Consider the following 20,727-nt stretch of genomic DNA (forward strand, 5'->3'; position numbering starts at 1 on the left):
AAACCGCGCGCTGTCATGACCTTTTTATTTATTATTTTTTTCAATGGATTTCTTTCTCTTTTTTTGAACATGAGGTGTTCCCTCGTGAAGCCGAGCAGGGGGAGCACCGCCGCCACCCCTCCGGCGTGCGTGCGTGCGCGCGCGTGCGAGCCGGTGGGCGGAGTCTCCCCGTCCTCAAGTCTTCCGTCCGCTGCGACGCGCCGCTCCTTTCACTTGCTTCCCCCTCGGAACCAGAACCGGAGCCAGAAGAAGCCGCCATCCATCTGGACCATGGCCGCCACCACGTGCACGCGCTTCACCGACGACTATCAGCTGTACGAGGAGCTGGGCAAGTACGTGCACGCGCCTTGGACAAATCTTTTTGATGTTGGGTTGCGGGCCGAACCCCGACCCGACTTTTTTCATGGCACACGCACGCGCGCGGACGTGGTTGTACGGATGATGACGTGCGCGCGCACTTTGACCTGACAAAAGTGTGACGAGAACGTCAGGTTGCGCGTGGGCATGTGCGGGCATCACAGGAACACGTGCGTGCGTGCGTGCGTGCGTGTGTGTGTGTGTGTGCGCGTGTGTCTCCATCTGTCTGTGTGTATCGGGAGTATGCGTGTCCCGATACATGTCCATCTCTGTGTGTGTGTGTTTCCATCTGTGTTTGTGTGTTGTCCCCTCAGTGTGTGTTTGTGTGTTTGCGTCTCCTTGTGGCGTCTGTGGACGCGTGGAAAAGCTGTTGCATTGGTGTTGAAATGATGAGGGCGCCGGGGTGCCCTTGGAAAAATGGCTCCCGAGCTGGCCACAAAGTTTGAGAATCTCTGTTCCAAACAGTTAACAGCTACAAATAAAACACTGAGAATCCGTGGAGAGCAAAATCAATGAACAAACCCGCTCTTTGTGCCGGCCTCGACTCACATGTGAACGTAAGCGACATCCCCTCTTCTTCTTTGCCTGAGGTCATGCACTGATATTGGACGAGAAGCGCTGTCCCTCAGTCGCCTCTCTCATTCGTCCAAAAGTGTTCTATAGGGTTGAGGTCACAATTGTGCAGGCCAGTCAAGTTCATCCACTCCAGACTCTGTCATGCGTGTCTTTCTGGACCTCGCTTTGTGCACCGGTGCACAGTCGTGTTCCACATAGTTGGGAGCATGTCCAAAACATTCGACCCTGAGCTCTGAATGCTTCCGCGTACCGAGAGATTTTGGACAGTCAAACAGTTTGGGGATTACCCCGTCCTGTTCCAAAATGTCCATAAAGACACGGCGGACACAATTTGGTGCGGATGAACTTGACTGGCCTGCACGGAGTCCTGACCTCGACCCCATAGAACACCTTCGCCATTAGTGCAGCCGCGTGTCCCCGTTTGTGCGGCGCTATGCTTTGCATAAGTTCGTTTTAAAAAACGAACGCCTGCTCTAAAAGTCCAATTAGTATACAGTCTGGATAAGATGGTCGCATGCTAGCACGCTAGCAAATCAGAAAGGTTCGAAGGTCACAATCACGACGTGATCTCTGTTTGGGTTTCAAGCGAGGGTTTCGTGCCGGTTTTGGTTGAAACGGGTTTGGGTTTCAAGTTTGACTTTGAAGGCGGGGTTTGGGTTTCAAAGTAGGGGTTCAAGCCTCGGTGAAGGTTTGAAACGAGTTCGGTTTCAAGCCCGGGTTAGGCTTTTAAGCGCGCTGAAATTGACTGCATTTCTCCCTCACGCATTTTCTTTGGCTCTCACGTTTGTGCTAACACTGTTGTCGCCGAGCGCCCCCCCCCCCCCCCCCCCCCCATCGGGGGAGCGAGGCCCGCTCACTGTGCCTGTCGTGATGCGTTCAAGGACCGCTGAGAGGCTCTCGTTGTGTAACGACGCATCGAGGACACGAAATTTGCTTTCCCGTTAAGATGAAGCACGTTCGTTTTGCCTGTCCAAAATATTTGGCCATATAGTGATTGGATTGGATTGTATCGATTCATCGTTTCAGCCCTACGGTCAACGATACAGTCCACTACAAAAAATTGTTATGTGGGTCCTTTTTATATAATTTGATCAATAACGGTAAACCTTTTGAAAATCAATCAATTTGACTGATTGGAGCATTTGACTTGTTGGCAGCGGTTATCCATCAAAAGGGTCAACATTTTTTCGAAGAAAATAAAAACATGTTCTGAATTAATAGTTTTCAAACTTTTCAAGTCGTTATGCACTTTTGTCTTTACCGTTATGCGAGAAATGTATTTCAATTGGTCAGCGCCATTTGCTCTGTCAATAAGGACTGAATGCCTCAAATTTAAAATCATCAAATCATCCTTTTTTTCAAAATAGGACTTCAAGCGTGGCCGAACACATCGAGCCATCGAAAACCAAGGCGGCAGCAAAAAATTCGATTTTGTATTTTTGGACCGTTATTGAGCAAATGATATGAAAATGACCCACGGAGTGATTTGGCAACGTTCGATTCATCGTTTCAGTTCACGTTATCAAAATGGCGAAAGAGGAGTTTCGGGAGTCGGGAAGGAGAAAAGGATTCCGGAAACATTTTCTCCTTCCCGACTCCCGAATTACGATACAGTGAACCCGCGGGGGCCGTTTTGACCCCCTCAAACGCTGAGCAAGCTGAACCGTCTGCTTGTGGTGTTTGCGTGTGCAGGGGAGCGTTTTCAGTGGTGCGCCGCTGCGTCAACGTCTGCTCGGGACAAGAGTACGCCGCCAAGATCATCAACACCAAGAAGTTGTCGGCCAGAGGTGAGCGCGCCGCAGCTCGACGTTCGAGGCGGGGGCCGCGAGTCGGAGGTAGGGTCTCAAGACGTGGTCCGGCTGAGGTTCGGAGAAGGCTTTCAAGACGGGATTAGGGTTTCGAGTTAGAGCGTAACCCGCAGAAGGAAACTCTCCTCGTGTCCTCGTGTCCTTCCCTCACGTTGACGTGGTGTCCGCCGCAAACTCAATCGGAGTTGCGAACATGCTGAACGTGCTGTCGCTAGCCTCCAAGTAGCAGCGCACGCGCACGCTCGTGGGAAAAAGGCTTGTTGGTGAGTTCGAAGGTCAGGCCTGTTGATGTCAGCACAGCCGTCAATCAAACATCCTCGCCGGACTGCTCCTTTCTGGATTCACGTCAACGCCTTTCTTTTCCTCCTTTCCTCTTGTTTCCTTCTTTGCGTCCTTTCCTCTCGTCTTGTGTCCTTCTTCCTTTCCTTTGACCTTCCTTCTCTGCTTTCTTTTGTCCGGTTCAGTTCTTCCTTCCTTTCCTCTTTTGTTTCTTCTCCTCCTTTCCTCCCGGCGAACACGATCTGCTAAATATGATGTGTGTGCGTGCGTGCGTGCGTGCGTGTGCGCAGACCACCAGAAGCTGGAGCGCGAGGCCAGGATCTGCCGGCTGCTCAAACATTCCAACATCGGTAAGAAGTTGCAAATATCGGCGCTCCAGAAGATCATGCCGATCTTCCTCGTGTTGACTTTGAAGCCGCCATCTGTTGATGTACACTGCATGGGTGTGTGTGTGTGTGTGTGTGTGTGTGTGCGCGTGTTTGTGTGTTCACATCTTTGCATGTGTGTTTTGTCTGACCGCGTGTGTTAAGACGTGCGCATGTGTGTGTTATTTTGTATTTATTGTTATGTTTGTGTGATGTACGTGTGTGTGTTTGTCTTTTTGTGTGTCTGTGCGTCCATCCATCCATTTTCTCCCGCTCATCCGAGGTCGGGTCGCGGGTGGGGGGGGGCGGCAGCCTCAGCAGGGTCGCCCAGACTTCCCTCCCCCGGCCACTTCCTCCAGCTCTTCCGGGGGGATCCCGAGGCGTTCCCGGGCGGTCCCCGGGGTCTCCTCTCGGCGGGGCGTGCCCGGAACACCTCCCCGGGGAGGCGTCCGCATCGGATGCCCCGGCCGCCTCCTCTCGATCCTCCCGGATGAGCTTCTCCCCCTTGTGTCTGTGCGTTACTGAGTTGATTTGTGTTACTGTGTTTCACAGAATCAGAATCAGAATCATCTTTATTTGCCAAGTGTGTCCAAAACACACAAGGAATTTGTCTCCGCTCTAGTACAACAAACAGTCAATTTACAGAACACTTTGGGGACATCAAGACATTGACAAAAAACAATTGTGCAAAAAGATGCAGAGTCCTCTCGCACTTAGAGCAGTTCGAACGACTAATATTGCAATAGTCCGGTGCAATGACCATTGTGCAAAGGGCGCCGAGACTTCAAGGAGCGGATGCGGTTTAAAGTGACGAGTCGTGCGATCATCTGGGACAATGTCGGTCGTGCAAATGTTACAGATACTCCTCAATCAGTGTGCAAATGGAGCAGATGCTACTCTGGCATGAGTGGCCAGTATATGCAAATAGTGCAGCGTGGCGAGACAACTACAGTGAGTGCACAAGTAATACATAATTGGCCCCACAGAAATGTGACAACCAACTCAAGTCCAAAAATTGCCAGCTTGTTGTCATGGAATTATAGGTTAGGTGTTTAAGAAGTTGATCGCAAGAGGGAAGAAGCTGTCGGAATGTCTACTAGTTCTAGTTTGCGTTGATCGGTAGCGCCTACCTGAGGGAAGGAGCCGGAAGAGCCGGCGACCGGAGAGCAGACGGTCCGAGAGGATTTTGCACGCCCTTGTCTTAGTTCTGGCAGCGTGCAAGTCCTCAATGGTGGGTAGGGGGGTACCGACAATCCTTTCAGCAGTTTTGATTGTCCGTTGCAGTCGGAGTTTGTCCTTTTTTGTAGCGGCACCAAACCAGACTGCGATGGAAGAACACAGGACCGATTCGATGACCGCTGTGTAGAACCGTCTCAGCGGCTCCGGCGGCAGGCCGTGCTTTCTCAGAAGCCGCAGGAAGTACATCCTCCGCTGGGCCTTTTTGAGGACGGAGTCGATGTTGTTCGCCCACTTCAGGTCCTGAGAGATTGTGATTCCCAGGAACTCGAAGGTCTCGACGGTTGACACAAGGCGGCTGGACAACGTGAGGGGCAGCTGTGGCGAAGGATGCCTCCTGAAGTCCACGATCATCTCTACCGTCTTGAGCGTGTTCAGCTCCAGGTCGCGTCGCCCGCACCGCAGCTCCGGCCGCTCCGCTTCCTGTCGATATGCAGACTCGTCACCATCCTCGATGAGGCCGATGACAGTGGGGTCATCTGCAAACTTCAGGAGCTTGACAGTCGTGTGTGTGTGTGTGTGTGACAGTTTGTGTGTGTAGTTGTCATTTTTGTGAGTGCCTTTGTGTTCGTGTGTCTTACTGTGTATGTGTGTGTGCTACCATTGGTGTGAGTGTGTTTGTGTGCATGCGTGTCAGTTTGAGCTGCATCTCATAAGTGATGCGATGTAATGTAATGTAAATGAGGGTTTCATTGGTCGCCGTTGTGATTGTACTTTTTGGTGTGTGTTTTTTGCTGTTTGTGTGTGTTGCTGCCGCAGTCCGTCTCCATGACAACATCTCGGAGGAGGGCTTCCACTACCTCCTTTTTGATCTGTGAGTTCCTTCCTCCTCTTCTTCCTCTCAGTCTTCGTCGGTCTGCCCCCCCCCACCCCCCCCCCCCCTTACATAACGCCCCCCACCCTCATCCCTCCTTTGCCGCTTTAGCGCCCACTCCCCCGCAGCGCCGGAGTCAGTCGCCATGGCAACGCGCCTTGTCAGCGGCGCTGTCGGGGTTTCCCCCTCGGCAGGACATTCCCCTATATGTGTGTGTGTGTAACTGTGTGTGTTACGCTGTGTGTGAGTGTGTAACCGTTTGTGTTATTTGTGTGTTTGTCTTTGTTTGCACCTTTTGTGTGTATCAGTGTTCCTTGTGTGAGCTTTGTGTGTCTGTATGTACGTTTGTGTATGTGACGTGCATACATGCTGTTGTGTGTTTGTGTACGCGTGCTTCTTTGCGTGTGTGTAACCTTGCTCTTCACGCCCGTTGATGTCCTCAGGGTGACAGGAGGCGAGCTCTTCGAGGACATCGTGGCGAGGGAGTACTACAGCGAGGCAGACGCCAGGTAACCCGCGACGTCGCCACCCCCTTCCTCACGCACACGCACGCACGCGCACACATACGCGCGCACACACAGGGGCGCCTCTGCGTTTGTCCAGCGGTTTCCTTTTGTCAACTTCCTCTGCGACACATTTGAAGACGATGATGGCGACGGCGGAGGCGGACTTTCCCCGCCCCCCGGACGAGACGATGGCCCCCGCCTCCCTCCGCTTAAATCAGTTCGATTGCTTTCTTCTCTTCTCTTTTTTTTGCGGGGGCGAGCCAGCCAGGCAGCCAGAAAAGGAGGACAAAAAAGATGCGGACAAATCGACATTTACACCAGCATGATTGACAGCTGCTGGAGCAAAAGAATAATTAGGAACGCACACGTTAACACGCTTCCTGTTTGAGCATCCTGTGCCAACAGGGGGCGCAGTGGGCAACTCTTTGACTTCCTTTGAGACTTTGCGAAGTCACATGGTCTTTAGGTTCCATTTTGGTGGACGTTTATTTACGTTCACATTTAACCCGAATGAACCATTTTCTTCCCCGCACGATCAATATGAACTATGATTCCAATAATGAATATGCAAATTGACGCATTGCTCATGTTTAATGAGAGAAATTTGGCCAATTCATTAGCTACACGATACTTTTAAACAACATTATTGTGAAAAAGGTTCGAATAATGTTCAAAGGCTCTCCCTGTGGTGCATTGCGTCAAAGTGAGAGCCGTTCCTAATAATTTGCTCAGGTCACGAAGCTGCGCAGGTGTACCTAATGAATTGACCGGGGAGATCATTCATCGGTGACGTGCAGCACAAAATGGCCGAAACGATTCTGATGCATTTTTCTCCCTCGTTTCGTCTTCTCTTCTCAGCGTCTGCGCATAAATTAACTGTGCGCGCGCGCGTGTTCGTCGCCGACACTTTGGTCTCGTTATTCCATCTGTACTCTTGAGTCCCGCCACATCCATTGCACACAAACATGGCCGTTTTCTCACGTTTTTTAACACGCAACTGCTGCAAAACTCGGTCCGTGGCGCCCGCTCTAAAATTGGAAAAACTGAGACCCTGACAACAGTTTCACCTAGCAACACAAAATTGGATGTAGGCGTAGAACAGGACGCATGAAAAAGTCTGAAGAACCAATGCATGAAATTGTACAGGAAGTCAAGCATTTTGGTTTGAAGCAGCCGTTGGGGGGGAATTTACGAAGTAGGATCCCCTGGAAAGTCGCAAAAGATGAGCGCCGGTCAACACAAAATTGGGTCTATCGATGTCTATCATAACGGGACACACGAACGCGTCTCGGGAGCCGTGCCCGAAAGTCAACATTTGGTTTGAAAGCGGCCATTTTGGGTCAGTTCCTCCAGTCGGAAAAAAGTTGAAAAGAATCAGCCCGGAGACCAGTTTCACCCCGCGACACAAAATGTCTCATGAAGTAGTGCTGGAAATTGTACAGGAAGTCGGCCATTTTGGGCTCGGAATTTGGCCAACTCCCGCTCGGAAGAGACGGACGGAGCCGGCGTGGCATCAAAGTCGATCATTTGGAGAGGGCCAGATGACCTTCAGTGACAATAAAAACAATTGTTTGCTTGGCGACTAACGTGCGGGAAATCTGCGGAATTGACACTTCGGCGGTGAATAGACGCCCGTGAAGGGTCCGTGTCGATCGGGATGAATCTCGTATTGCCTTTTATTATTCGCACGCCGCCCTCACCGCGCGGCCTCGTCTCCGCAGTCGTCGTATCCGTGCGATCGTACGCAGCGTGTCACGCACACACCGACACCGCGTAGTGCACAGGGACCTCAAGGTGTGTTCGTAACATTCGTGTACGCGTTGGATATTGACTTGTTTGGGTTTGCGTATGGCATCATCATCATCATCATCATCCTCACGTTTGTGCCTGCTGCGTGTCTCGTTCGTTCGTTTCTTTGGAGTCTCGACGCGCTCGAACAATCGAGAGAGAGAGAGAGAGCGCACGTGAATGGCACACAAACGCACACATTTACAAAGACGCAAACATACACACACAAACACACGAATGCAAACTCGCACTCACGCATAAACATAACACAGACACACACACAAGAATACAGGAGTGTACAAAAGCACGCACACGTGCACGCATAAACATTATGTACACTCATGCTCACAAACACACACACAGATGCTCAAAAAGTCATACAAACACACGGAAACACAGAAACAAGTGTACCAACACACATAGAAGCACACAACCACACACACTTGCCGCTGACGCCGCCTGTGCATGACTAACCCGCTGCTCCCCCTGCTGTGTGCACGCAGCCATTGCCTCCAGCAGATCCTGGAGGCGGTGCTTCACTGCCATCAGATGGGCGTGGTCCACCGAGACCTCAAGGTGAGAGGTCGCGGGTCAAAGGTCATGTGACATACAGACCGAGAGGCGAGCGACCGATCGCGCGTCGTTCCTTATCTCGGGATGGCCGTGCATTCGACAGCGGAATTCTAGGACGGTACCTTGACTTAGGACGGGGGGCGGAGCCAGGGGGCGGAGCCAGGGTATTGCCGGCGACCATCCCCCAACGATTGTGAGAATATTGAACTTTTATCCCTCCCCCGCTCTCTAGGCACCGAGAGCGGCGGACGGCGAGCTCGTTTTGACCTTGCCGCAAGATGACGTCGTACGCGTGTTAGCCATGTTATCAACATGTCAAGTGACGCAAAATTCAACTGAATCGTTCTGGAAAGTCCAGAGTCCTAAAGAAACCGTTAGCCTGCGTGCTAGCGTGTGAATTGTCCTAAACGTTGAGGCAATGCTGACATAAGCTAATTGGTTGCTAGTGTTAGCTTCGTTTGCCGTAAAGTTCGTTTTTCTTTGTCTTGCTAAACTGGAGTGCGATGAATGTGCATGTAATGTATGCAGACTTTGTTCTCCCTCATTATGGAGCGTAAAATACAACAACAGAGACCCCGGACTGTCGAACAGCTGAAGCTTTACATCGGGCAAGAACGGGAAAGAATTCCACCTCCAAAGCGTCAACAATTAGTGTCCTCCGTTGCCAAACGTTTCTTGAATGTTGCGAAAAGAAAAGGTGATGTAACACCGTGGTCAACACGAGCCTGTCCCAGCTTTTTGGGAACGTGTTGCAGCCGTCAAATTCCAAGTTCATGATTATTTGCTAAAAACAATCAAGTTGATCAGTTTGAACACGAAATATCTGGTCTTTGTAGTGTATTCAATGAAATATAGGTCGAGCATGATTTGCAAATCATTGGATTCTGTTTTTATTTATGTGTACCACAACTTCATTGGAATTGGGGTTGTACTAGTGTGTACTTAGTAGTGTAGTCTATGAGTGTGTTCTTCTTGTAGCGTGTCCTTCATAGTGTAATCTAGTAGAGTGGTCGAGTTGTGTGTCCTTAGAAGAGTGCTGTAGTAGTGTCTCGTTGTACTGTGTCCTAGCAGTGTGTTTTACTAGTGTATTCTATCATTGTGTTCTTCTTGTAGTGTGTTCTAGAAATGTGTCCTTGGGGGGGGAGGTGTTCTTTGTAGTGTGTCCTTGTAGTTTTCTAGTTGTGTATTTTTCTTGTAGTGTTTTCTTCTATTGTAGTTGTGTTGTTACTAAGGTAAGGACTCGTTAGTCGTGTGTTCTAGGACTATGTTCTTGTTGTGTGTCCTGTATGAGTGTGTTGCAGCCGTGTCGTTTGTTCTTCGCGGGTCGTGACGTGTTTTTGTGTCGTTTGTGTTGTGGCGGTTTAGCCGGAGAATCTCCTGCTGGCCAGCAAGTGTAAGAACGCGGCGGTGAAGCTGGCCGACTTCGGACTGGCCATCGAGGTCCAAGGAGAGCAGCAGGCCTGGTTCGGTACGTGGCGCGCTTGCGCTTCCCGTTCTGCGGCGCCGGCGTCATGGCGTATTTGTCGTGTGTTCAGGCTTTGCGGGCACGCCCGGGTATTTGTCTCCCGAGGTTCTCCGGAAGGAAGCGTACGGAAAGCCGGTCGACACGTGGGCCTGCGGTAAGAACTGCGTTCGCGCCCGCACGGCCCGGAACCCGGAGTTGTCGAGACTTGACGTGTGCGTGCGCGCGTAGGCGTGATCCTCTACATCCTCCTGGTGGGCTACCCTCCCTTCTGGGACGAAGACCAGCACAAACTCTACCAGCAGATCAAAGCCGGAGCATACGACGTGAGCCTTCGTCGTCCCCTCCGTCGCCTCCTCGTCCGCGCTATCGTGACACGTGCGCGCGTGTGTGTGTGTGTGTGTGTGTGTGTGTGTGTGTGTGTGTGCAGTTCCCGTCACCGGAGTGGGACACGGTGACGCCCGAAGCCAAAAATCTGATCAACCAGATGTTGACCATCAATCCCGCCAAGAGGATCACGGCCCAGGAGGCCCTCAAGCACCCGTGGGTCTGCGTACGTACGCCGCCACTACGCGCGCATCTGCTACAACTTCCATAAATACTTCCAGTCGGCTCGCGATGGCGAATGTGCAGAGCTTGTAGTTGTCGTCCGATAGCAGCCATTGTGGGAGTGCGAGTCGCAGTAGTACAACTACAAATATGCAAAGTCACGGGGTGGTAGTAATACAATGAGTGGTAATAGAATTATAAGTCGATGTAGGACTATTTGTCGTTAAAAAAACCGGTATAAAGGTTGTAGTATTAGTAGTGGTAGTATTGATGTAGTAGTACTTGTAGTATTGCCAGAAATTGTGGTTTTGGAGCTGCTAGTTGTAGTAGTTACAAGAATTCATGGTAGTCGTATTTTGTAAGGCTAGATTGACGAACAACTAGAAGTAGTCGTATTTGAAGTACGAGTACTAGTGGTAGTAGTAATTAGAAGTAGCAGTCTTAATGGTGGTAGTGGTGGTTGTGCAAGTAAGTAATAGTTGTACTAGTTGGTAGCAGCAGTATTAGTACTTGAAGAAGTAGAATTAGTTGTAGTATTTGTGGTACTAATAGGAGCAAGAGTAATAGTACGAGTAGTAGTACGTATTGGGTGTATTAGTTGTAGTTCTTGAGGTAGCAGTAGGTTAAAGTAGCTGTATTAGTACTAGTAGAAGTGAGTGAGTGAGTGAGTGAGCGGTGTCACCATGTAAGCGTGGAGTTGTGCGTGTGGACAGCAACGCGGCACGGTGGCGTCCATGATGCACCGGCAGGAGACGGTGGACTGCTTGAAGAAGTTCAACGCCAGGAGGAAGCTCAAGGTGACCGATCGGCCAACTCCCAACGTTTACGCGGCGGCGCAACGCAAACATTTCAACGCTCTCCTCCTCCTCCTCCTCCTCTTCGACCACGTCCGCAGGGCGCCATCCTGACCACCATGCTGGTCTCCAGGAACTTCTCGGGTGAGAGATGATCGATCGATCGTACTTGATTCTTGTTTACTCCGATATTTGAATGCAGGTATTACAATCCTTAGTATATAGTATTTATTTATAATGACTATATCTTGTAATTTATATGTATTTGGGGTATTCTATAGTTACGATAGCGTATTCTAATGCGATTTTGAGTTGATTAGAAAGGTGGCTGTAGGTATGGAAGCGCAGGCGTGTTGTTGTACCTCCTCAAATCTCCACCAGAGGGAGACAGACGTCGTTTTCCGCCTATTGGATGGCGCGCGCGCGCGCGCTGAAACGTCATCGGCAAGGCGAGTTTCTTGATACAGCGCGTTTCATACACAAGATGACTCCATGTGCGCTCCATGATTAAAAGCATTTCAAAGCAGTACAGACAATTCAAAGACAGACGCCCTTTTAACTTGCGTGATTATATCTATACAGAGATGACATTTGATCCTTATACGTTGATTATTATTATTATCATCATCACAGTGAGGCATACGCTCCCATTTAATGGAACATTTATATTCTTTGAGGTTCCCGTAATTTCAATAAATACCCACAATGAAAGCTTCTTCTCCCGGGTTTTAAGAGAACATTTGTTTCCTCCTTCATGCCAGACAAGTAGAACAGAAAGTTCTATTTCCTCCTAGCGCGCTCCAGATAATTAGTTAGCGTGGCGAAAGTGGACGACTGGAATGAGGACGCCCTCCGCGATGGCGTCAAGGTGCTTTCCCGCGGCTGCTTAGCGTACTTAGCATGTTAGCGCCCGACAACCTTGGACTTTCACGCCTTTGGTTGCGTTTGGCCGCATTAGAATTTGAAAGCGCTTCAGAAAAACTCCAACGTGTATGTAAGATATGGAAATGGGTTGATTTAATAATAACAATTTTAAAATGTTTTATTTCTAATGATGAAATTAGAACGAATTCAATGAATATTTAATTGGTAGACAAACAATTGTTAGATGTAGAGGGGACAGTATTTTGTCACTTTTATATTATTAGATTTTTTTTTTTTAATTATAGTATATGTTTAACCAGAATCAATTAACCAATCATCTATATAGATGAACTACTACAAATGTAATGTAAAATGTAAAATAGTTTGTTTGAATAAAATCCAATTTTGTTTTTCATAATTAATTATAATGAAATAATGACTTTTTAATAGGATTCAGTTGTAAAAGTGTTTATTTTACAATTCGAATTGATTCATTTTTTATTTACAAGAAATCATTCAACCAATTACTTAATGAGATCAGTGAATACAAAATAAAAACATTTTAAAACTGAAATAATTACCCTATTTTCATTTCATTATAATTAATTTGAAGACAATTAACCACTAATTTAATTAAATATTTTTTTAAAGTTGTAAAATTGTTTATTTTACAAAAATATTTATATTTTATTATTTAAAATATATCAGTTAACTAATTATTTAATTAGATAAATGAATGAAAATAAAAACAACTAAATGCATGTACAAATTCTAACAGTGAAAATGTTTTTTAAATGTTATATTTTGTTACTTTTAATAAATTGAATTATTATTACTCACCACTTATTTTATAAAATAAATACAAACGTACAGTTATTCATCACACTCATTATTTTTATTTTATTCTTTACAATAAACCATACCCAAAAAAGCACATTTTTAATGAGGGGAATGAATACAAATGAATAAATCACATTTGAATTGATCGATTTTAGGGGAGGAAAAAAAGGGAAAACCTAAGAGTCCTCTTTTGCCCAGCAGTGTTTTTTTTTTGCGAACTGTCACTGCCCCCTAGAGGCCTGGCATGCGTATGACACGCCCCTCCTCGTCCTCTTCTGCGCTTTCAGTTGGCCGCCAGACGACGGCGCCGGCGTCCGTCGGCGGCGCGACGGGAAGTGGCGCCGGCATCGCGGAACAAGGTCCGGCCGGGCGCGACGCGGGCCATCTTCATCTTCCTCTTCCTCTAACGTTCGACCTCTCCTTTCTTTCTATCTCGCGACCTTTAATGACCACCACGCTCGTCAAGGTAAGCGGCCCCAGTTTACTACTACATCCTCGCCACTAATAAACTACTAGTACTACTGAGAAGTAATAATGTAGAAGTAGTTGTCGTTGTTCGTAGTAGCAGTAGTCGAAGTAGCAATAGCAGTAGTAGTAGTCGCGTTTCGAAGTAGGAGATGTATTAGGCGGGATGAGGCCTCGGGGGTGGCACGCACTCGGGTGCGTTTGAGGCCGCTGGGAGAAAGCAAGCGCCGCCTTTTCGGGATTAGTGGCGGGCGGTCCTCCGCTTAGCAAGATTCTTTTCTGTTTGGGAGCAAAAACTCTCTGTCGCTCTCTCTTTTTGCAAACAAACTCACTTTAAACGAAGTGGCTAACGTTTTTTAAAAGCAAACACATTTTTCCTAACAAATGCACTCCCTCCTTTTTGTAAACAACTCTGTCTCCCTTTGTAAGCAGAACCACTTCTCTTTTTTTTCAGAAAGTCACCTTTTATAAACAAACTCACTCTTTTTAAACAAACTAATGCTCTGTTTTAGTAACCTTTTTCTAAAAAAAAAATGCACTCTATTTGTAAACAAAGTGCTTCTCCTTTAGTAAACAAACCCACTATTTTTTCCCCTAAAAATGGTTTTATTAACAAACTAACTTCTTTTATCCCATTTTTTTCCCAAACAAATTCCCTTTTTTTTTTGCAATCAAACTCTTTTCAAACAAACGCACAATCTCTCTTTTTGTAAACTAACTCTCTTGGTGCTTTTTTTACACACTGCGATTCTGTTTTTGTAAACAAACCAACTTTCTGGCTGCTTTTCAACAAACTCTTTCTGTTTTTTCGAGTTAGCAAAGCCAATCTTTCCACATGCAGCCCAACCATATTTTCTGTGGCATCCAGCTGGAAATATGATGATGATGATGATGATGATGATGACGATGAGTCACGCGGCTGCCGCGTTCTAATCTTGAGTGCAAAGTGCGCCGCCGGCCCTATTCGGGATTATCCGGCAAATGACTTCCTGCTGATCCTGGCGCTGATCTGTCACGTGACGCCATGTGAAGATGATGTCATCATCTTTCACTTTCGCGTGTGTGCTTATTCGCCGCTTTGAGGTGAGGACGAGATCAGGGAGGAGGGATTCCTTTTTCCTTTTTCCTTTTTTTTTTTCGCAAAAGGGCGGGCTGACTTCGGCGGCTTAAGAGCGCCGCCGGTGCGGCGCGATGGACACTCGGCGTCGGTGCGTGCGCGTGTGAAAGCCAAGCGAATCGGGAGTGAATCGAACGCGAATCGGGTGCGCCATGTGCACGCTCCCCGCTGAGGGCGTGTCCTTCTGCCTCTCCGCAGCAGCCAGAAGCCTCCTCAACAAGAAGACCGACGTCAAGGTAGGACGACGCGCACTTTCTTACTTCTGTGTGTGTGTGTGTGTGTGTGTTGCACATCCCTCCGGTCAAACGTTTCCAGCATGTGGATAAATAAATAAATACATGGGAATAAATTGCTGTTGTTAGTGTAAGCAGTGCACGTCAGCAAGTGTGAAATGTGTTTTTTCCTTTCAGCACATGCTGTTGTTGTTTATGCTGTGTGTTCAAGTTCCACGGGGAGTAAAAGTCACATTTTGAGTATGATCAAGTTCAAACGAGTCGCCAGGAAATGTCGATTTCGTCACGCAATGAGGACGTGCAGGAAAATGCACATGCAACTCCTGCTAACAAAAACATGCAAACAAAGCTGACAAACAAACGTTTCACCTCAAATTCCACGTAGCTTTAGTTCTTGGTGCTCGCAGTTCTCGGAACGTCAAGGTTCCGATGCGGTAGAAGCGTCTTGCACATTGGGCAAACCGGGTCAGAGCACGTTGATCTGCGCTCGGGAGCGTTTCAAAGCAACTTGAAACTGTCACCAAAGATCATAATAGACATTTTTCATGTTTGCATATGTCATATCATATCTGCGTAAATAAATGATGTACGTGTCAATTGTATTTAACTTTTTTTTTTTTTTTGAAACCACATTTTAGCAAGTTGTGCTTCAAACAATCAAGTCATCAAACCGTAATCACGCTCGTTAGCGTAGCATACGCAGAAAGTCAACCCAAATATTTTCTGGGTTTGGTCACGCGACCTTTGGTCCTGTAGGTCACACGCCGCGCCACCGCACACACACACACACACACACAAACACTTCGACACGCACGAATGATGACATTATTGCATGTCGAGTTTGAAGGTTAGGTTTTATTTTTAGCGTGCCCTAATATGGAGACACACTTATCTCCGCCCCCTTGGGAATTCTGTGCCTCCCTTTCATTAGCCTCCATCTTCTTCTTCTTCTTCTTCTTCTTTTTCTTCTCCTCCTTCAGCTTCATCGCCCATCATGCCCAAATCTGATCGCCCCTCACCCCCTGGAATCCCTCCCACCACCCGTCCTTTGGAGAGTGGTGTTAATCTCAGATTATTTGCGTCCAGATGATTAATCTAACGTTACATCATCAGTGCACACACGCACACCACGCACGCACACATGCACACAAATATCCCGCTTTGCCGGATTCTGTGTGAAAGTCACGATTGACATACGTCTATGAAGCATTTCTGTCGTCTTTCTTTACAAGGCAACATCGCCAACTAGTGGCCCGGAATGCATGTTACAGCTCTTTTTTTGTTTGTTTTCATGAATTTTACAAAGTCTCAGTGTGAAAGAGGCTACAGTCACATGACTTACGCTTGCCACGTGACTTGAGCTCATTTTTACACCGATGGAAGACGCTTGTGTAACATTGCCAACTAGTGGCCCGGCATGTCCGTTACGCCTTTTTCGTTTGCGGCAATTTTGCAGAATCTCTGTGTGGAAGAGGCCAGTCATATGACTTGCATCCAGTACATCACATGACCTGAACTCAAAACGCCTGCGTGTAGAGTTCCTATGTGGTCACATTGCCAACTAGAGGCCCGGCATGCAAATGACACCTTTTATGTGTTTGCGCCGATAGTACGGAATCTCCGTGTGGACGAGGCCAAAGTCACGTGACTTATGCACATCACGTGACTTCACCTCATACGCTGATGAAGAAACCTGCGACATCGCCAACTAGTGGCCTGGCATTCACACTACAAGATTTTCACTCTTATTTTTGTTTAGATTTATTTTTTGGACAACTTTGTTATCTACACAGAACTGTTAAAAATGAGCAGGCTGTCCACATACGTGTTGTTCTTGTTTGTGGGTTTTGTGTATTTACAAATTGTCCCACAAGCCACGTTGCGTGTCCGGCATGACTTTGCGTGTTTGTGTGTCGCACGTTCAGCGTGTTGTCGTGTTACGCCCGACGCTGCCACCCGGCTAGCGTGGCCGCCGTTAATGCGACGCAGTTAGCGGCCCGGGCCGGACGGCTTGCGGATGTGAGCTAGTAGAAGCCCTTTGCCGCTTTTTGTGTTTCCTGCAGAACAGCAGCAGCGGCGGCGGCAGGAACAACAACAACAACAACACAAACACAGTCAGCAGCACCAAAGTCAACAGCTCGGTCACGTCTGCTGCACTGGTACGACGTGCGTGCGTGTGTGCATTTGTGTGTGTCTGTGTGTTTTAACGAGCTTCAGTTTTTGGCCAAAACTCATTTTGAATCTTTTGGGTTCTTGAATGGTCGCGTCATCCTCGCTAATGTGTCAATCATCGATGTGAGCGGTCACAAGTTATAACAATTTGTGCTCACTAGCATTAGCATTTTTAATCAGTAATTTTTTTCCTCATCCAAATAAATGTTTCTCACAATTCTCCCTTTTACTGACTTATCCCAATACTCGTCCTCTTCATCTTCCTCTTCACCTGTCTTTTCAACCTCTTCCTCTTCATCCTCCTCTTCCTCATCCTTCGTCCTCCAGGAGCCTCAGACTACCGTAATCCATAATCCGGTAGACGGGATCAAGGTACCGCATCCTCCCGCCACGTCCTCGTCGTCACTCGAGGACTTTTGTCAGGATTTTGTGGCCTCGCTCGCCGTGTCGTGTTTTGGGGAGAATTTGTTGTCGTTGTTGTTGTGTGCGTGTGTGTGTGTGTGTGCGTGTTCTTGTCACGCTTATAAAACACGTGCGTCGTTTGCAGGAATCATCAGACAGCAGCAACGCAACAATCGAGGATGAAGACGTGAAAGGTCAGCGATGCTACGCTAACGCTGCAGCTACATCAAAGACATCGTGACATGTTTTGCAAACACCGAAAGCCAAATGAATCGTTTGTCTTTTTGTATTGCTGTGATATCGGATGATTCACCAGCAGCAGCAGTTTGGCCGATAGCGAGCGATTGTTCAAAAAAGCTTCAAGCTGCTCCCACTTGAAGTTTCCTGTCAAACTAAAGAGAATGACGTGTTGTGCATTCGCTGTAAACGGCCACGTAGCTTTGCCTTACGACGGCTGTTTAGCTTCATGCTAAAACACAATGCTAACGATTAGCATTGTTATCGCGGTGTTTGCGACGGATATTTGAACACCAAAGTTGGAGCAAAACGCGCAGAGTTGTAGACAGATGAAACAACAACACCCGCAGGCATATATTCTTTATCCTCTGCAGAAAATGACTCCTATTACTGAGGAGATTCTATGTATATCCGCATGGGTGTATCATACTGCCCCCAGGTGGCCAAGGCACAAACACCAGAAGGAGCAGCACAATGTTCAGTGACTTCGAGTAAAAAATGTGGCCCAAGCTATTTGAATTGTTTATAGGCTATTTAATAATGCCATTACTATATGTTTTTATAAAGTTGAAAAATAGCGTGCTATTTTAAGGATTATGTCACTGATGGTGTCGCGGCGCACTCGCCACATTTGAGTGCGGGCAGCGTGAGGGTCGGTTCCCGCTCGGGGACGGCGCGAATGTGAGCGCGAACGCTTGTCCGTGTCACGGCGACCAGTTCGGGGCGGAGTCAGCCGGGATAGGCTCCGGCGCCCCGCGACCCGAACGGTGCTGAAAATGGACGGATGGATATTTGATGTATTTCCAAAAAAACATTCCACAATTCTTTCGTATTTTTGAGGAGACTGGAACACACGAGTGGAGTTTTCATTTTCCTGGGGCAAGATGACGCTAGCTGCGGTCTGGTCATCTTCCGCGCCGCCGCAGATTTCGAAGCAATCCTTTTTGGATTTGTAACGGACACAGGCAAGTCCGCATTTGGAGTTGCCCGCCTTCGGCGCAGCGGCGCGTCGTGCCCCGCCCGACCTTGCGGAGGGGCGGCGCGCAGCTGCTTCCCCGAGAGAAACTAGCAGACTTGGGTTACACAAACTGATGTTTGTTGGAGCGTTTTTGCGGTTCAGATATTCAGCGTGTAACTCTCTTGTTTCATGTGTCAGTTTTACGGTCAACTCCACAGCTTGAAGCAAGCGCGTGTTCATGAGCTTTTGTGGTCCTTTCTTGCGGTTTTGCAGCTCGCAAGCAGGAGATCATCAAGATCACGGAGCAGCTCATCGAAGCCGTCAACAACGGCGACTTCGAGGCCTACGCGTGAGTTCCGACGTTGAGGCCGGCCGGGAGGGGATCGGAGCGCCATTAGCAAAGAAGCATTAACGTGATTGACGTGCAAATGTTTTTGTCCTGGGAAGATTAAAGAGTAATTACAGGCCAGCTTTGTGAATGGACGCAACTGTTGGCGCTGCATTCAAAGTCCCGCGGAAACAGGCAATGCCAACATGAAAGTGCAGCAAAAGACACCAACAGATGGAAACTTTTTGGGGGTTTGGTTTTTGTCCCTGTAAGGACGATCGGCGGTGTCCGACATGAGATTTCATAGGACCTCGTTCCACTCGTCATTTCTCCGCAGCCACGTTGGTGCTCATCGAGTCGCTCTGTAGATTATTTTGCCGTGTTTGCAGGAAGATTTGCGACCCGGGCCTGACGTCCTTCGAGCCCGAGGGTCTCGGCAACCTGGTGGAGGGGATGGACTTCCACCGCTTCTACTTTGACAACCGTAAGACGCAAACGCCACCGACGCAACAGCCGGACGAACACAACTGCCACACTTGTCGCGGACAAACACAAACACAACGATCCGAACAAGCAAACTCAACTTGGACTTCTACTTTGACAACTGTAAGAATCGTCACAATCAGACACGACTTCGGCTTGTAACATCAAACGCAACAATCGTAATTATTCAACAAAAATGACAGCAATCCAGTGCGATCGTAACTATCAAACTCAACAATCAGACCAGAATAATCATCATCATCGCAATGAAACAACAATCACACAAATCAAACAACAATCTTAATTATCAAATAAACCAAGCCGTAACAACGAAACACAATCCTAACAATCAAATAATAACAAAAAAATGATAACAATTCAACTCAACAATCATAACAACCCAACATGAGAATTGTGTCTCATGAAACACAACGATCAGATTCATCAAAGTTAAGAATTCTAACAATCATGGCAATCTCAATAATCGGACAAAACAATCGTAACGATCAAATTCAATCAAAGTCATGAAGATGAAACACAACAATCGTCATGAAAATAGCAATGCAATACGTCAGTTGTGTACCAATCAAAAAGCAGCAACGCGTCATCCGATTCAGTTGTCATCACAAGCAAACACAACAAAGGCGCTTGCTGACTTTCTCGCCGTTTGCGGGCAGTGCTGTCGAAGAACGTGAAGCCGATCCACACGACCGTCCTCAACCCGCACGTCCACGTGATCGGCGAGGACGCCGCCTGCGTGGCGTACGTCCGCCTGACGCAGTTCGTGGACGCCGGCGGTCGCCCGCGCTCCAGCCAATCGGAGGAGACCAGGGTGTGGCAGCGCCGCGACGGACGCTGGCAGAACGTCCACTTCCACTGCTCCGGAGCGCACGCCGCGCCGCTGCGCGCCTGAGGTGCGGCGCCGTGGCGCGCACACTCGCTGCACTCACATACGCGTGGCCAAACTTGCGCCTTTCACACAGAGTTGATGCAAAATTTGCCGCGTCAGAAGTGCGACGGCGGAGCCGCCACGTCGCAGTGTCGGAAATGTGCGTCGGCTCAGCCCTTGCGGCTTTGCCCATTCGGATCATTTGAGGCTCGGCCACTTAGTCAGGTGGCACGTTCGCCCTTTTCCCAAAATCGGCGCTTCAGCTGGTGCAGCTTCTCGCATTGAGATAATGACATGCGTGGCAGTGTCCGCTCTGGACATCTGCGTTCAATCAAAAGGGGCGTGGCCCATAAGCGTCGGGGATCGAACTTCACGCTCACACCCCCTTCCAGTCGGGGGTTATAGCGCCACCTGCGGATGTAGCCTGACAATGTGTCCCTTTGGGTTTTTGTGCTCCTCAGGGTCGCATTTCGGAGACTGAGGCAGCGCGTCGCCGGGACCGCCGCCCCTGGGGACCCCCGCCCGACTTCTTCTCTCGGCCGTGACGCCACGGACTGAACTTTTACGAGCCGCCCTCGTCCCTCCTCGCCAACCCCGCTTGCCTGTGGTCTTCCCCCTTTCGGCCTCGTTGT

General features: G+C 48.5%; 1 protein-coding gene across 5 annotated transcripts; it reads left to right on the forward strand.

The window, feature by feature from the left end:
* The first annotated feature begins 17 nt into the window (after window positions 1-17).
* LOC133413439 (calcium/calmodulin-dependent protein kinase type II delta chain) lies at window positions 18-20,646 on the forward strand. Of its 5 annotated transcripts, none has more exons than XM_061697825.1 (21): window positions 18-332; window positions 2,626-2,720; window positions 3,311-3,370; window positions 5,381-5,435; window positions 5,879-5,944; window positions 8,233-8,305; window positions 9,668-9,770; window positions 9,838-9,921; window positions 9,996-10,090; window positions 10,195-10,317; window positions 11,027-11,110; window positions 11,209-11,251; window positions 13,099-13,170; window positions 14,592-14,629; window positions 16,690-16,785; window positions 17,126-17,170; window positions 17,346-17,394; window positions 18,669-18,744; window positions 19,113-19,207; window positions 19,884-20,120; window positions 20,557-20,646. In XM_061697825.1, the coding sequence occupies exons 1-20, from the start codon at window positions 70-72 to the stop codon at window positions 20,117-20,119; spliced, it is 1,851 nt and encodes a 616-aa protein (XP_061553809.1). In that variant the 5' UTR covers window positions 18-69; the 3' UTR covers window position 20,120; window positions 20,557-20,646. The 5 variants fall into 5 exon arrangements, with proteins under 5 accessions (XP_061553809.1, XP_061553810.1, XP_061553811.1 ...); XM_061697826.1 differs by having other exon boundaries at window positions 19-332; window positions 14,595-14,629; XM_061697827.1 differs by lacking the exon at window positions 13,099-13,170 and having other exon boundaries at window positions 20-332.
* The last annotated feature ends 81 nt before the right edge of the window (window positions 20,647-20,727 follow it).

The sequence above is a fragment of the Phycodurus eques genome, chromosome 15, assembly GCF_024500275.1.
Source record: "Phycodurus eques isolate BA_2022a chromosome 15, UOR_Pequ_1.1, whole genome shotgun sequence".
NCBI classification, from domain to species: Eukaryota; Metazoa; Chordata; class Actinopteri; order Syngnathiformes; family Syngnathidae; genus Phycodurus; species Phycodurus eques.

Coding starts and splice junctions, on each gene's coding strand:
- LOC133413439 (XM_061697825.1), top strand. CDS start 70: ATGAGGTGTTCCCTCGTGAAGCCGAGCAGGGGGAGCACCGCCGCCACC. Junction 2,721..3,310: donor CAAGAAGTTGTCGGCCAGAG/GTGAGCGCGCCG, acceptor GCGTGTGCGCAG/ACCACCAGAAGCTGGAGCGC. Junction 11,252..13,098: donor GGTCTCCAGGAACTTCTCGG/GTGAGAGATGAT, acceptor CTGCGCTTTCAG/TTGGCCGCCAGACGACGGCG.